Here is a 16297-nt window from a genome sequence, read left to right as displayed (position 1 = left end):
CTGGCGCCCTAGCTGCTGAGCTACAGGCGCCGAGCCCATAACTTGGTTTTAATAAAAAGTTGAAAATACCTACAGTCCATCCACTTGCCACAGGAGATATTCATGCATCTTTAAGCAAAGGCCTGACTGAAAAGTTTCAAAGGATATACAGGTTGTTTGTGCCTTTAGAATTTCTAAGATCACAAATACCCAAGTCGAATTTGTTTGTTTGTTTATTTTTGGGGGACAGAGCCTCAAGCTGTTGCCCTGGGTAGAGTGCTGTAGCGTTACAGCTCACAGTAACCTCCAACTCTCGGGCTTAAGCAATTCTCTTGCCTCAGCCTCCCAATTTTTAACAGCTATTTGTGGAAACTGAGAACATATCCAGGTTCATCAAGAAAAAAAATGCTACGATTAATTAGGACCTGGAGGGGAGTAGAGCACATTCTCTCCTATCTGAAGTCCCTGCTGTCTGAAGTCCTGGCATCTTCATTTTAACCCTCAGCCCAACAAGGCATTTCAGAGACATGAGTGTCAACTACTTTGTCTTGGCCCCCATATAATGACTTTTAGTGAATTGCACTTTGGTGCTTTGGCCCTAGCTTGAATGGGAGAGTATATCCCAAGAAACACCTACAAGAAAACAACCACTTTATTATTAAAGTGATATTTTTAAGGATGTTGTCCACCTTACCTTCTCCCAAAGGAGATATTTCTTTCAGGCCTAAGAGCCAAAAATTGCTTTACTCTTCCTGAACATCTGGTTTCAATTTATCTTGTAAATAATGTAATTCTAATAGCCTTTTCTTTTTTCTTTTCTTTTTTTTTTTTTTTTTTTTTGGTTTGGACATAAAAGATTTCAAATCTTAGAGTTAAATGTGAAGCCTCCTTTTTATATATATATATATATATATATAATATGGTGCCATTAAACTATTCCATCTTTTTCTACTTACCCTGAAATTTTATTCTATTTAAACTTTTTATGTTCAATATGTGTCCCTTTTGTGCTCTAGCAGGTTGTAAATAAATAAAGAAACAGATGGGAGGTAGGTAAGTAGCTAAATAGCGAGATAGAAAGATAGCTCCATTTAAAGAGAACTTGACAGAAAGATGTACAGCTACTGGCAAGATAAACAGGTTATTAATTAAGCATGGTTTGTAAGAGGGTTTAAAGAGGGCACAAACTCTAGATTTCACATATATTTTAGAGCAGCAGTTCTCAACCGGTGGGTCATGACCCCTTTTTAACCATGAAAATACACTGCAGCATTAGGAAGGCTGAGAACCACTGTTTTAGAGGGTTATCAAGTGTATAAAATACTTATTATATCTTACTGTCCTTCCTATTGCTACTTGTTATGTGCCTTCCTCATTTTATTTTATGTTTTACTTCTGTCACCCAGGCTGGAGCACAGGAGCATGATTGTAGCTCACTATAACCTCAAACTTCTGAGCTCAAGTGATCCTCCTGCCTCAGCCTCCTGAGTAGCTGGGACCACAATGTGCATGCTGCAATGCCCAGCTAATTTTTGTATTATTTTGTAGAAATGAGGTCCCCAGCCTGGCCCCTTTTTTTTTTTTTTTTTTTTTTTTGTAGAGACAGAGTTTCACTTTATGGCCCTCGGTAGAGTGCCGTGGCATCACACAGATCACAACAATCTCCAACTCCTGGGCTCAAGCAATTCTCTTGCCTCAGCCTCCCAAGCAGCTGGGACTACAGGTGCCCGCCACAACACCCGGCCATTTTTTTGTTGCAGTTCCGCCGGGGCTGGGTTTGAATCCGCCACCCTCAGTACATGGGGCCAGCGCCTTACCAGCTGAGCCACAGGTGCCGCCCACCCCTTTTATTTCTTTAAATCTATCTTCCTCAACCTAGTGATTTCAAAAACATATTTCTCACAGATGGGAAAGGGAAACCAATAATAAAAGAGTCTCTCCCGGGCAGCACCTGTGGCTCAAAGGAGTAGGGCACCAGCCCCATATGCCGGAGGTGGTGGGTTCAAACCCAGCCCTGGCCAAAAACTGCAATAAATAAATAAATAAAAGAGTCTCTCCCTTGCTCCAGGGTTGGGGGGTAGGGGGAAACCCTTTGAATATAGTCCACAAGGAGAACTCTTTGGGAAGGAAAGGTTATAGTACGTTTTGCTAGAATTAAAAAAAAAAAATCAATCCACATCCCCTTTTGGTACTAAGGGTCCTGAGAGTAGGATGGTCTCTGATGTGGAGGTAGTAATCTCTTCCAGGGCCCCAGGGTGGCATTTAGTACTCAAGCAAAGGTAATTGCCTTGCCGTGGGTCCATGCCCACCATGAGCTGAGCAGAGTCACGTTTATGGAGATAACATTAGAAAGTGGCCCCACTGTGGTGCCCACTGATTCACTCTGTGTTAAAGTTTCCAGTCATTTCATTTGATTGCACTTGGGTGTGTTTTATGAGATGGCCACAGCTAGTCTGAGTTGTTAAAGAAACGTGCATTTCCATTACCAAAGTAAGTATCAAATCCTCGGCGTGTTGGAAGGCATTCTTTCCGGTACATTCCCAGATGCCATTTTCCTACCATATGGGTAGTGTAGCCTGCTTCTTTTAACAGCTGGGGAAGGAGTTTTTCATCCAGAGGAACACAGCTGGGCTGACAGGGCCAGATTATCTGGTGCTGTAAACCCGTACGGATCTTAAAGAGACAAATGTAAAATTATAGGTTAATGACATCGTAACATTGTGAACATGCAGATAAAGTGGCTGCCTAATTTACTGGACACATCTATTGACTAGGATGCTTAACTCTATTCCTGTACTGGCTTAAGAATATTTCTAAAAGGCAGAATCCTCTTATTCGAATCAGGTAACGGACATAAACGGGATTTGAAAAGATAAATAAAAGCATTCCAACAAACATTAGATATTCTCAACAAATATTCCTCAAAGCACAATGTTAGAAACCATTAACTTTAAACTTCGTATCTCAAGAAATGTAGCAATAACACGAGGCGTGGATGTATCAAGGAAAAAAGTGCTCCGATTCCAAGAAGCCTGTGGCTCATTGAGTAGGGCACCGTCCCCATTTACTGGAGGTGGTGGGTTTGAACCCAGCCCCGATCAAAAACTGTAAAAAAAAAAAAAAAAAAAAAAAAGTTGGTGTTTGATTAGAAGGAACTTCTGTAATCTTCCAAGACAAGATGATTTTTTAAAAGTGTTATTTGACAGTATGATGAAACAGACAATGTACATTTCTTATCCCGCTTTATGTAAACAATAATCTCAAAAGACAGTGATAACTTTTCCTTTAAAAAGCAGCCATCTCACTGCTTGGGAATGGCTTACATGCCTACGCCCACGGTACAAAGTCCAAATAACTAACCTTTAAAACGCTTGTTGAGTTTGGTATAATATTAAATAGAATAGCCACCATTATATGAAAAAGCTATTAAACTATCTCTCTTTTCCAGCTACATATCTTGTGAGGCCAGATTTTCTTCATCGAGATTTTCCAGGATAATAGATCATTGAATGAACGCAGAAGCAGAGGGAACAAGCTAGCTAGCTCCTAGGAGCAGAAAAGATGTATAGAAATGTCAATGAATGTCACTCTTCTCACGTCAATATTTTGTTTTGGGAAATGCAGCTATTTTTTCATAAGTTATTTATGTTAATCATCATGAGTTTATTACTTTTTTTCACTGAATAAAAAATTTTATAATTTCTGACTTCATTTCTGACATGATAAAATTTTGTATGGTATAACCCACATAAATGTATGCTTTTCAAGGTCCTCAGGAATTTTTAAGCTAGTGCAGAGGTCCCAAAACTAAAAGGCATGAGAACTGATGCTCTAATGTCCCAATAGTGGTCACTACTATTAGGAAAAATAAAGTAGGAAAGGAAGAGAGTGACAGAAGTGACACTTGCGATAGTGGCAAAAAATGCTTCTCTGAGGAGGAGATATTTGAGCAGTCACCAGAATAAAACCAGGAAGTGACCCTTGGAAAAGTCTGGGGTATGTGTAATCCAGGCCTAAGGAATGAAACAGAACAAAGGCCTTGACTTGCCTGGGAGTTCAAAAGGCCAGCACAGATGCCAGCATGGCCCTTGCCACAGCTCTTGTGCTGGTGGGAGCCACTGCACCCCCTGCCGTAACATGACAGAGCATCCCCAGGGGGTTTTCCTCTTCCCTCCCCTTCCCACCTCTTCCCTCTCCTCCTCTGATCCCTCCCTCCCCTCTCCTCCCTTCCTTTATCCAGGGAGACAGTCTTCTTTGTATGAAGGGCACCAGGGACCAGCCTTCTCCAGCTAAGGGAACTCCTAATTTCCCCAGAATAAACAGGCTCTGCAGACATGGAAGATGAGAGTACCAGTTCTCAACACAGGCCATGACTAGTGCCTCCATTGGCTACAAGGTGGGCAGCAAGCCATTTGTTAGTAATAAGTTGTTATAAATGTGTTTGCCAGTGATTTGCCTTATAATTTAAAGCAGAATAGCATAAAGCTCAGGGAATTAAGTCCCATTTTGGCTCCATGACTTGTGAGCATTGTAACCTCAGGCAGTAACTTCAGCAACTCACTAACTTCAATAACTTTAGTAAGGTAGAAAGCACCTACTGTTGCTTGACTTCAAGATACCTTTCCACGCCCTCCTAAAAGAACTATGTTGGAATATCCAAGTTAAAGAGTCTATTTGGAGGATGATGAGTAGTTCAGTCTTGATGTGGTGATGATTTCATGGATATATACCTAACAAAGTTTATCAAACTGGGTGGTGCCTGTGGCTCAAAGGAGTAGGGTACTGGCCCCATATGCTGGAGGTGGTGGGTTCAAACCCCACCCCAGCCAAAAATTGCAAAAAAAAAAAAAAAAAGCTTATCCAATTGTTTACGTAACTTTGTGCAGTTTATTGTATGCCCATCATGTCTCAATAAAGCTGTTTCAAAATAAAAGTGAGGCTGGCGCAGTGGCTCATGCCTATAATCTTAGCACTCTGGGAGGCCGAGGTGGACAGACTGCTTGTGCTCAGGAAGTTGAGACCAGCCTGACCAAGAGCAAGACCCTGTTTCTACTAAAAACAAAAAAACTAGCCTGGTATAGTGGTGGGCGTCTGTAGTCCCAACTAGTTGGGAGGCTGAGGCTAGAGGTAAATAAACAAACGAATAAATGAGTTTATGCTTTTTTTTATTTTTTTATTAAATCATAGCTGTGTACATTAGTATGATCATGGGGCACCATACACTTGGTTCATAGACCGTTTGACACATTTTCATCACACCACGAAAGCTATGTTAACTAGAGTTTATGTTTTTTATTCAGACCGTTGAGGCTTCTCCTAGAAATAATTGGGCACCTACCCTGAGATGTGGGCTGGATGCCTTCCTTTTGCCCTCCTAATCCACTTGTCTTCTTAGTCCTGCCCTCTCCCTAGGAAAGCTGACTTCTGAGGACCAAATCAAAGGACTCTTGTGCCTGCTGGTTTCTTTCTGCACTCAGCCCTGGCAGTAGATGAAGGGTGGGGTGGGGAGAGAGTGAGTAGCCTTGGGCTCCCGGATTGATTCAGCCTGGCTACACGTGTCTCTCCTAGAAGTCACTCTGCAGGCAGCCTCTACCTGCCTCTCCTTCAAGGTTCTGATAACCGCCCTTCCTTTCCTCCCTTCAGGTCTAGGGGTAGTAATAGATCCACTGGGTTACTACACTGTCCTGTGCATGTCCCTTTATAAATAAACCTCCCCAGATTACCTTAATTTACCATCTCTTTTCCAGTTGGGACCCTGAAAAGCATTGGAAAGGGAAACACTGTTCTCAACACACACACACACACAGAGATACATACAGACATACACGTACCCCAAATCAAAGAACGAGTCTTTCCATAGTTAACATTAGAAGTTTTCTCAATAGGAAACTGATCCTAGAGCTCACAAACTTATATAATACACTAATTGGTAACCAAGCAAAATAAGTAAAGATAATATTTTGTGGAATCCAAAGCCCCAGTGGAGATAAATGCTATGTGCAAATTTCCTTAAATGGAACGCTCATCCATCACATGCAGGGAATTAACTCTGATGGCTAAAAAGTGCTGCCAAGGGATGCCTGCAATTTGGTCTGCCTAAGCCATGGGCACCAGGCCAAGTGGTCAGCTGAAGCCTGCTTCCATTATCGACAATCATATGGAGCAGGGAATTTGTTCTTTTCAGTTCCTGAGAATTTATTTGACAGAGCATTTTATGGCATTACTAGGAAGCGGAAGCCAAACTCTGGATGACAGCCAAAAACATGTTTTGGGTCTATTTAAACACTATTTGAAGTAAGGAAGCTGTAATGTGTAGGGAAGCAGTAAACAGGCAAATGTCAAGCTGGTTCCAACCCAGCACTTTAGCACAGAGCTACAGAGCCACACCATGCTTTGTGGAGCCAGACAGGGACAGGGCACAAATAGGAATCAATAGTAAAAAATAAGGGTGCCTTGTAAACACAACAGAATCTAAAACAGGTTCCGTTCTAACGCATCTTGGATGTGGAGACAGTGCATATGAATGGAGAAGGCTCTGTATGAAATACATGAACGTCCAAAGGAGTTACCTCCCTATCCACCATGCATGGCTGGCTCTTCTTCATTAAACCAAATCCTCTTTCTAAAAAACAGCTTCTCCTAAGATTTTACTTGGCGTCAAGGACTCCCTTCACAAAGGCGAAGGACCTGCAAATCCAGTGGCAGTTCTGGCTTGTTTCTAGGCTCATTTCTGAAGTAACTGGTGAGAGCTCTTCGTTTACACGTCAATTGCGCAGGTAACAATTTCTTTGGTCCAGGCAGGGCACCCTGTTGTTCATGCCTGGCACCTGGGAGGCCAAGGCTGGTGGATCATCGAGTTTGAGACCAATCTGAGCAAGAGTGAGACACGCCTCCACTAAAAAAACAAAAAAAAGAATAAAAAACTAGCTGGACATGGTGGCACACACCTCTAGTTCTGGCTACTCAGAGATGCTGAGGCAAGAGGATCACTTGAGCCCAGGAGTTTCAGGTGCCAGGACACTCTAGCCTGGAGCAACAGAGTGAGATTCTGTCTCAAAAAAAAAATAAAAAAGCAATTTTTTTCCCTTGGTCCAGTGAGTTATTCTGTCCTTTGTAGACCCAGGAAATACTTACTGTATAGTCTCGTGAGCTTAATGAGAAAACCCAATCTCCTGCTGGGGGAGAGGAAGACAACAATCAGAACCTCTTGTAATCCCTCTTTCAAAGGTCCAGCCAGTCTATTGATTAATTATCTATTGGGAAGCTCAGAGCACAATATTTCAGCTGTACTCATAATAAACTCTCCAGGGCCTAAGTGAACCGTTGCTCCACAGGAGGCAATGAATGCAATTTCTCTCTTAACCTCAACAGTACTAAGACCATATTGAGTAGAACAGAAGGGAGGCTCTGTCTGGTCATTCCGACCCACAGATGAACTATACTAGGCCTCCTGCTATAGTACTGGAAAATTCAGAAAAATGGGTTGCTCTTCCCCTCCATCTTACACATCAGAGAGCCTAGCAGGAAGTTTCATGACCGGAACACAGACACAGAATATGCTGGTGGCCAAGCAGGAGTTCAGAATTCCCAGCCTGTGCCTTGGCCAGGACATGACAGGTTTTAACTAGTTGAGTACCACTTGTGCACCTTAGGTTTATTCCAGGAGATGCCCCCCGGAACAAATGGATAGTGGAAAATCTGCCCCCTCCCCGCTGAAGGCCTCTAAAAAGCAGTCAGCTGCCCATGCTGCTGAAGCCGAGAGGTACAGAGCACGGATTATGTGTGCTGGGGGCCTGGCTTCGCCATCTGGCTTGGCCCTTCCAGACTCGGGCTGCAGAACTGGCCCACATCACTGATGGTTTTAAGGGTCTATTTATTTCGGTGTTGATTAGTAAAGAGTACAAATCTCTAACTAAACCCACAAAGGCATATTGTTTGTGAAAAGAATAAACAAGGCAGAAATGATTTCAGTGTCTTCTTCTGTTTAAATTGTAAATCCAACAGAAAGCCCAAAAAAGGAAAGAAAATATGAAGAAAGCTGAGGAAAAAGAATTTTTAGGAAGGCGACGTGATTAAGGAATGAAAAACAAAAGATAATGACCAGAGAGCAACAGCTTATATTCAAACTGATTGTTGAAATAACAAATTTCATAAGTCAAGCAACAACAAAAAAATCCCCTAAGTCCATTAGTCACATTCAAGTAAGTTCTCCCAACTTATTTTTGTAGTTCCTCATTTTCCAATTTCTTGGGAGGTAAAAAAACTTAGAATTGTTTCTTTAGTATATCTTTAAAACTTGTAGGACAACAAGGCCTCCAGGCTCCCTGCTCCCTCCAGGGAAAATGCCTCTTGCCTCTGGCTAACCTTAGGAATGAAGTCTCAAGTCAAAAGACACCTCAGCCAGAGCAAGTCACCGCCTTGGGAGTCCTGCTGTGCCTTCAGTGCTTTTCTTGCTTATCACTGTGGTGCTAATACATCTAGTACTTTCCCTGTGGAGGAGCCTATGGCCCCTCTGACCTTTCCCTCCTCAGATACCTTTGCCAGGGCATCCTAGGAGCACTCCAGCTTGTGACAGGCATTCTTCCCCAACCCGTCTACCAATTTCTTCCAGCTCTTCACTCCTCTTTTCCCCACTTCTAATCTTAGAACCCAAGGAGCAGTCAGCTTGGACAGGAGTGCACTGAGGGACTGGTGGAGAGCAGGCAGGTCAGTGGGGGCCACGAGGACATAAGCAAGGAGGGGAGGGCATCCTCGGCACAGCATCTTCCTCACCACACTCCCTTTGCCCGCAGCCGTGGGGCTTGCATGCTCACATTCTTGTAAAAGTCAAAAATTGTCCGTGATGCTCCTTCATGGCCTCCTTCCTATATTTCTCATCCAAGGTTCTGCTTCAGGGGCAAGTGAAAAGCCGTGAAAATGTCATGTCCGTTTATCAATGTGATGAAGAAAGATGGGGTTTGGGTCCCTTAAGAATGAAGCCTTGGAGTCGTCTTTTATTACTTCTGTTCTCCGCCAAGGTTTAGAGAGTTCTGGTGGAGTGGCCCTTGGTCCCAAAGTAAAAATGTTATCCGCTGAGGACCAGAGTTACTTTTCTTTACTTTTTTCCTAGAAGAAAGTGTTTTCCACTAAGAAATACCTTTTTGGCTACCCTTTTGTCTTTTTAATTTAACAAAGAAGCAAGAGGACTAGAAAGGCATGCAGGTCCTAAGTTTAATTCAGATAGTGAACTCTTTCAGGAACTGCCCGGTGTTCAACTGCTCAGCAGGTTCATCGTTTAACTGCTCAACACTAGGCATTTCTCTAGGCCAGCAAGGCATCCAACCAAGAAGTCAGACCTCAGAACAACCAACCACCATGAAAATGTATACCAGGAACACAGACAGGGCATGTATATTTCATCGATTTGTAAGGATACAGAAAATTAGTATTTTTAAGTCTTCTGTTTGATCTAAAAGCAGTCTAAAAATTCTGTTTGAAAAGCTGAAGTGTTTTAAAATTAGTATTTTTAATTTTAAGATTTTGAACAAGAGGAAAATAAACACAAAATCCATTTCCTGATATGCATAACTTGCCTTTAAGAGATACCAAGAAACTAATCAACAGGGGCTACCTAGGAGAGGGAGGTCTAGGAGACAGGATGAAAAGATATTCGTATCTATATACTATATACACGCGTATTTTTAAATCCTTTATATTTCAATCTTTTAAATGTAAAAAGGCCTTTTAAATGTTGTTTCCTACAAGTTTACAAACATGCTTACTTTTTTAATGGAAGAGAAAATATAAAAGTTAATTCTAACTGGAATCAAATGTATACAAAAAATGCCACCTGGCGCTTGATTGATCTCTAAAAATACTCACTTAGAACACTGTTAGATTGGAAACATTCTTTATTATTGTGGTTCACAAATCCCCAGGCCGCAGATCAGTACTACACATTCTTAGGAACTGGGCTGCACGGCAGGAGGTATGTGGTGGCATCTTCACTTGTGTTTATAGCTCCCCATCATCTCCTGTCAGATCGCTGGCAGCATTAGAATCTCATAGGAGTCCGAATCCTGCTGTTAATTGTGCACAAGAGGGATCTAGGTTGCGCTCTCCTTAGGAGAAGCTAACGCCTGATGATCTGAGGTGGAGCTGAAGGGCTGATGCTGATGCTGGGGAGTGACTACGAATACAGATTAACACTAGCAGAGAAGTCTGACTGCACAGAAACCATAATATATAGATCAATTCCTTGCAGACTCATAAAAGCCAACCCCCCTGCCCCGGTCCCTGGAAAAACTGTGTTCCATGAAATCAAACCCTGGTACCAAAAAGATTGGGGACTGCTGCTTTAGTAAATAATAACCTTCAAAACAGAAACAAACAAAAAAAGAGTTGAAGTTTTAACATTTCCCCATGAGTCGGCAGCATTAGACCCATGTAGACCCAGCTCTGCCCTGGAGCTCGGGCCTGCCTTGGCACCCTCATTCACTCAGCACCAGACCCATTCTTAGAACAAACTCATTCCGTCCTCGGGGATTTTGCTTCCCTTGCTCCTCCCTCCAAGTTCAACTCTCTTTCCTAAGATCTTTGTACAGCTGATTCCTCTTCATTCACGCCTCTACTCATACTACCTCCTTGGAGACACCTTCTCAAGTCACTACATATTACTTTCTTTTCTTCCCCCTTTATTGTCATACCATTTAAAATTCACCTTACTTACTTATCCGTTTGTATTTATTTCACTCCCCTCCTGGTCACTCCTTTCCCTTATACTGCCCCACCAGCCTATAAGCATTAGGACATCCCCAGAGTACACTGGCATAACTAGCTACTCAATAAACATTTGTTGAATGACAGAATACATCACACTTAATGGTTATAGACTGAAAGCTTTCCCTCTAAAATCAGGAACAAGACAACTAAGTCCACTCTTGCCACTTCTATTCTACATTACACTGGAGGTCCTAGACAGGACAATTAGGCAAGAAAGTGAAATAAAAGGTATCCAGATTGGAAAGGCAGAAGTTAAATTATTTCTATTGGAAGATGACATAATTTTGTATATAGAAAACTCTAACAATTACACACACAAACTCTTAGAACTAATAATTCAGAAAGATTAGAAAATGATCAGCATATATATATATCAGCTGCACTTCTGTACAATAGCAATGAACAATTAAAAATAAAATTAAGAAAGCAGGTCTTGGCTTGGCGCTCATAGTTCAGTGGTTAGGGCACCGGCCACATGCACTGGGGCTGGTGGGTTAGAACCCAGCCGGGGCCTGCTAAACAACAATGACAACTACAACCAAAAAACAGCTGAGCGTTGTGGGAGGCTGAGGCAAGAGAATCGCTAAGCCCAAGAGTTTGAGGTTGCTGTGAGCTGTGACACCACCATACTCTATTGAGGGTGACATAGTGAGACTCTGTCTCAGGAAAAAAAAAATATTTACAACTTTTGTTGTGCATCAAAGGAAATAAAAGGCAACCCACAGAATGGGAGAAAATATTTCAAAATCGGAGGCGGAGCAAGATGGCAGCCGAGTAACAGCTTCCTTGCATCTGGGCACCGTGAGTCTGGGGAGATAGGATTCCAGGCATCTCTGGCTGGTGGGAACTGCCTATCATCACTCCTATGAGGATACAGGGAGTCAGCGAGAGACTTCTGGACCCCAAGAGGAGGACTAAAACAGTGGAAAACCGGCAAGTGGTCGCGTGTGTTCAATCCGTCTAAACCCGCCCACAACTGTAAGTTCAGTAGCAGCGAGACTGCAAACCAGAAAGGCCTTACCTGTGAACTGTTTTGATGTCCTTGGGCTTGGCACTGAGTTGAACTGCCCTGGGGAAGGCCTGAGCGGGAGTGCGGAGAACTTTGGCCGTTGTCTAGGGCCCCAGTCTGAGCCGCTGAGCCAGACGCAGCTAATAGTGTTTGGCGGTGGGTCACACGGAACCATTGTCAGTGATCTGCCCCGGCAAGCTCCGCCCTCAGGGTCACAGAGCTAGAAACGGGTGGGAGCTTGTAACCCAGCAACCAAGTAGCCTAAGGGTGGGGTCTGAGCCGCCTTGCAGCCCTAACCCTCAGGGGCAGAGTGAGACCGGTTTTGGCACACTGGGTAAGTGGATAGCCACTTCAGCAGTGATTCCAGCGAGAAAGCTGGGAAAGCTTCTGCTCAGCAAGTTTACAAGTTCAAAGTGCCTTTTAAGTGGACTGAAGAGAGATTTAGGGTGTCTACCTGCTGGGGTTTGAGAAATCAGCAGCCTCCAGTCGTATCAGAACTGTGACTAACATCTCATACCCCAGAAGACCACGTGTTGCCCAGACAATATTCAATAACATATACAAACTGCTTTGTTTTTGGTTGTGTATTTTTTTCTTTTTTTTTGTTTGGTTGTTTTTTTTTGTTTGTTTGTTTATTTTGACGTTGTTGATGTTCTTTTGTTTTTTAATTTCAATCTTTTCCATACAGATCCCTTTTTCTTTCTCAACTTTTCTAGTTTAATTATAATTTCCCATTGCTGCCTTTTTTAATAACTACAACTTCATTTTTGCTAGTGCTTCTACCGCTATCATTTGGTTTTTCACCCAATTGTATCCCCGTAAAGTTTTCTGTTTGCTTGTTTTGGTTTGATTTATAGCATTTTTGTCTTTCCTCTCTACTTGGTGGAGGTGGGGTACTGTGTCTGATCAGGTTAGCAAAGAGCTGCTGACCTCAAGGGAACCACCCAACTGGGCACTCCCGGAAGGTGGGGTTTTTTAAGGTTGTGTCAAAGTACCCTACTGAACACCTATATTGCCCTGTCTCCCTCTTTCTGTACCTCTCTTCTTTTTGTCAATATTCCTTATCCCCACCCCCTCTCTTTCTCTATCTTTCTTTTTTTTCTTATCACTCGGTCCTCCTTTCTTTCATCCCTTTTTTGCTCCTCAATCTTCTCACCCTTCTGGTCCTGTAACCCTTAGTCCACAGGCACAAGAACTTAAAGAGCAAGAGGAAGTGAAAGGAAAATTAGGGCAAGGAAACAGATAAAAGAAATCACTCATGAGGAAGAATCAGCAGAAAACTCCAGGCAACATGAAGAACCAGTCCAGAACAACCCCGCCAAGGGACCATGAGGTAGCTACTGCAGAGGATTCCACCTATACAGAAATGTCAGGAATGACAGAAAGGGAATTTAGAATACACATGTTGAAAACAATGAAAGAAATGATGGAAACAATGAAGGAAACTGCTAATAAAGTGGAAAATAACCAAAAGGAAATCCAAAAACAGAATCAAATCAGAGATGAACGATATGAAGAAAATAAAAAGGATATAGCAAGCTGAAGGAAATGAAACAGTCAATCAGGGAACTTAAAGATGCAATGGAAAGTATCAGCAACAGGTTAGACCATGCAGAAGAAAGAATTTCAGAGGTAGAAGACAAAGTTTTTGAGATAACTCAGATAGTAAAAGAGGCAGAAAAGAAGAGAGAGAAAGCAGAATGTTCACTGTCAGAATTATGGGACTTTAAGAAGCGTTCCAACATACGAGTTATAGGAATTCCAGAAGGGGAAGAAGAATGCCCCAGAGGAATGGAACCATACTAGAGAATATTATAAATGAAAATTTCCCAAACATCACCAAAGATTCTGACACACTGCTTTCAGAGGGATATCGGACCCCAGGTCGCCTCAACTCTAACCGAGCTTCTCCAACACACATTGTGATGAACCTGTCCAAAGTCAAGACAAAAGAAAAGATTCTGCAAGCTGCCAGGAGTAAGCGCCAGTTGACCTACAGGGGCAAATCCATCAGAGTGACCGCAGACTTCTCTAATGAAACTTTCCAAGCAAGAAGACAATGGTCATCTACCTTTAATCTACTTAAACAGAACAATTTTCAGCCCAGAATTCTGTACCCTGCTAAGCTAAGCTTCAAAATTGACGGAGAAATCAAATCATTTACGGATATACAAACATTGAGGAAATTCGCCACAACAAGACCAGCTCTACAGGAAATACTTCAACCTGTTCTGCACACTGACCACCACAATGGATCAGCAGCAAAGTAAGAACTCAGAAATCAAAGGACAGAACCTAACCTCCACACTGATGCAAAAGATAAAACTAAGCAATGGACTCTCACCAAATAAGACGAATAGAATACTACCACACTTATCAATTATCTCCATAAATGTTACTGGCTTGAATTCCCCACAGAAGAGACATAGATTGGCTGACTGGATTCAAAAACACAAGCCATCCATTTGCTGTCTGCAAGAAACACACCTGGCTTCAAAAGACAAATTAAAACTCCGAGTCAAGGGTTGGAAGACAATTTTTCAGGCAAATGGAATTCAGAAGAAAAGAGGAGTTGCAATCTTATTTTCAGATACATGTGGATTTAAAGCAACTAAAGTCAAAAAAGACAAAGATGGTCACTTTATATTGGTCAAGGGAAAACTACAACAAGAAGACATTTCAATTCTAAATATTTATGCACCCAATTTAAATGCTCCCAGATTCTTGAAGCAGACCTTACTCAGTCTGAGCAATATGATATCTGATAATACCATCATAACAGGGGACTTTAACACACCTCTTACAGAGCTGGACAGATCCTCTAAACAGAAATTAAACAAAGATATAAGAAATTTAAATGAGACCTTAGACCAACTATGCTTGATAGACGCATATAGAACACTCCACCCCAAAGACAAAGAATATACATTCTTCTCATCACCCCATGGAACATTCTCCAAAATTGATCATATCCTGGGACACAAAACAAATATCAACAGAATCAAAAGAATTGAAATTTTACCTTGTATCTTCTCAGACCATAAGGCACTAAAGGTGGAACTCAACTCTAACAAAAATGCTCGACCCCACCCAAAGGCATGGAAATTAAACAATCTTCTGTTGAATAACAGATGGGTGCAGGAAGAAATAAAACAGGAAATCATTAACTTCCTTGAGCATAACAACAATGAAGACACAAGCTACCAAAACCTCTGGGATACTGCAAAAGCAGTTTTGAGAGGAAAATTCATCGCTTTAGATGCCTACATTCGAAAAACAGAAAGAGAGCACATCAACAATCTCACAAGAGATCTTATGGAATTGGAAAAAGAAGAACAATCTAAGCCTAAACTCAGTAGAAGAAAAAAAATATCCAAAATCAAATCAGAGATCAATGAAATTGAAAACAAAAGAATCATTCAGAAAATTAATGAAACAAGGAGTTGGTTTTTTGAAAAAATAAATAAAATAGATAAACTATTGGCCAGACTAACTAGAAATAGAAAAGTAAAATCTCTAGTAACCTCAATCAGAAACGATAAAGGGGAAATAACAACTGATCCCACAGAGATACAAGAGATCATCTCTGAATACTACCAGAAACTCTATGCCCAGAAATTTGACAATGTGAAGGAAATGGATCAATATTTGGAATCACACCCTCTCCCTAGACTTAGCCAGGAAGAAATAGACCTCCTGAACAGACCAATTTCAAGCACTGAGATCAAAGAAAAAATAAAAAAGCTTCCAACTAAAAAATGCCCTGGTCCAGATGGCTTCACTCCAGAATACTATCAAACCTTCAAGGAAGAGCTTATTCCTGTACTGCAGAAATTATTCCAAAAAATTGAGGAAGAAGGAATCTTCCCCAACACATTCTATGAAGCAAACATCACCCTGATACCAAAACCAGGAAAAGACCCAAACAAAAAGGAGAATTTCAGACCAATCTCACTCATGAATATAGACGGAAAAATTCTCAACAAAATCCTAGCCAAGAGATTACAGCTTATCATCAAAAAAGTCATTCATCATGATCAAGTAGGCTTCATCCCAGGGATGCAAGGCTGGTTTAACATACGCAAGTCCATAAACGTTATCCACCATATTAACAGAGGCAAAAATAAAGATCACATGATCTTCTCAATAGATGCAGAAAAAGCATTTGATAAAATCCAGCATCCTTTTCTAATTAGAACACTGAAGAGTACAGGCATAGGTGGCACATTTCTAAAACTGATTGAAGCTATCTATGACAAACCCACAGCCAATATTTTACTGAATGGAGTAAAACTGAAAGCTTTTCCTCTTAGAACTGGAACCAGACAAGGTTGTCCTCTGTCACCTTTACATAGTGCTGGAAGTTCTAGCCAATACAATTAGGCAAGACAAGGAAATAAAGGGAATCCAAATGGGAGCAGAGGAGGTCAAACTCTCCCTCTTTGCTGACGACATGATCTTATACTTAGGGAACCCCAAAGACTCAACCACAAGACTCCTAGAAGTCATCAAAAAATACAGTAATGTTTCAGGATATAAAATCAATGT

General features: G+C 41.7%; 1 protein-coding gene across 1 annotated transcript in view; it reads right to left on the bottom strand.

Annotated features, from left to right (window-relative positions):
* Positions 1-16297, bottom strand: part of ARSB (arylsulfatase B) — a 198117-nt gene that overhangs the window by 176361 nt on the left and 5459 nt on the right. Inside the window, exon 2 of the mRNA XM_053587824.1 lies at positions 2466-2652. Coding sequence (XP_053443799.1) covers positions 2466-2652 — 187 coding nt within the window. The remainder of the gene's footprint in view (positions 1-2465; positions 2653-16297) is intronic.

Source organism: Nycticebus coucang, chromosome 1 (assembly GCF_027406575.1).
Source record: "Nycticebus coucang isolate mNycCou1 chromosome 1, mNycCou1.pri, whole genome shotgun sequence".
In the NCBI taxonomy this organism is placed as follows: Eukaryota; Metazoa; Chordata; class Mammalia; order Primates; family Lorisidae; genus Nycticebus; species Nycticebus coucang.
This window is presented reverse-complemented; position numbering and strand designations above follow the sequence as displayed.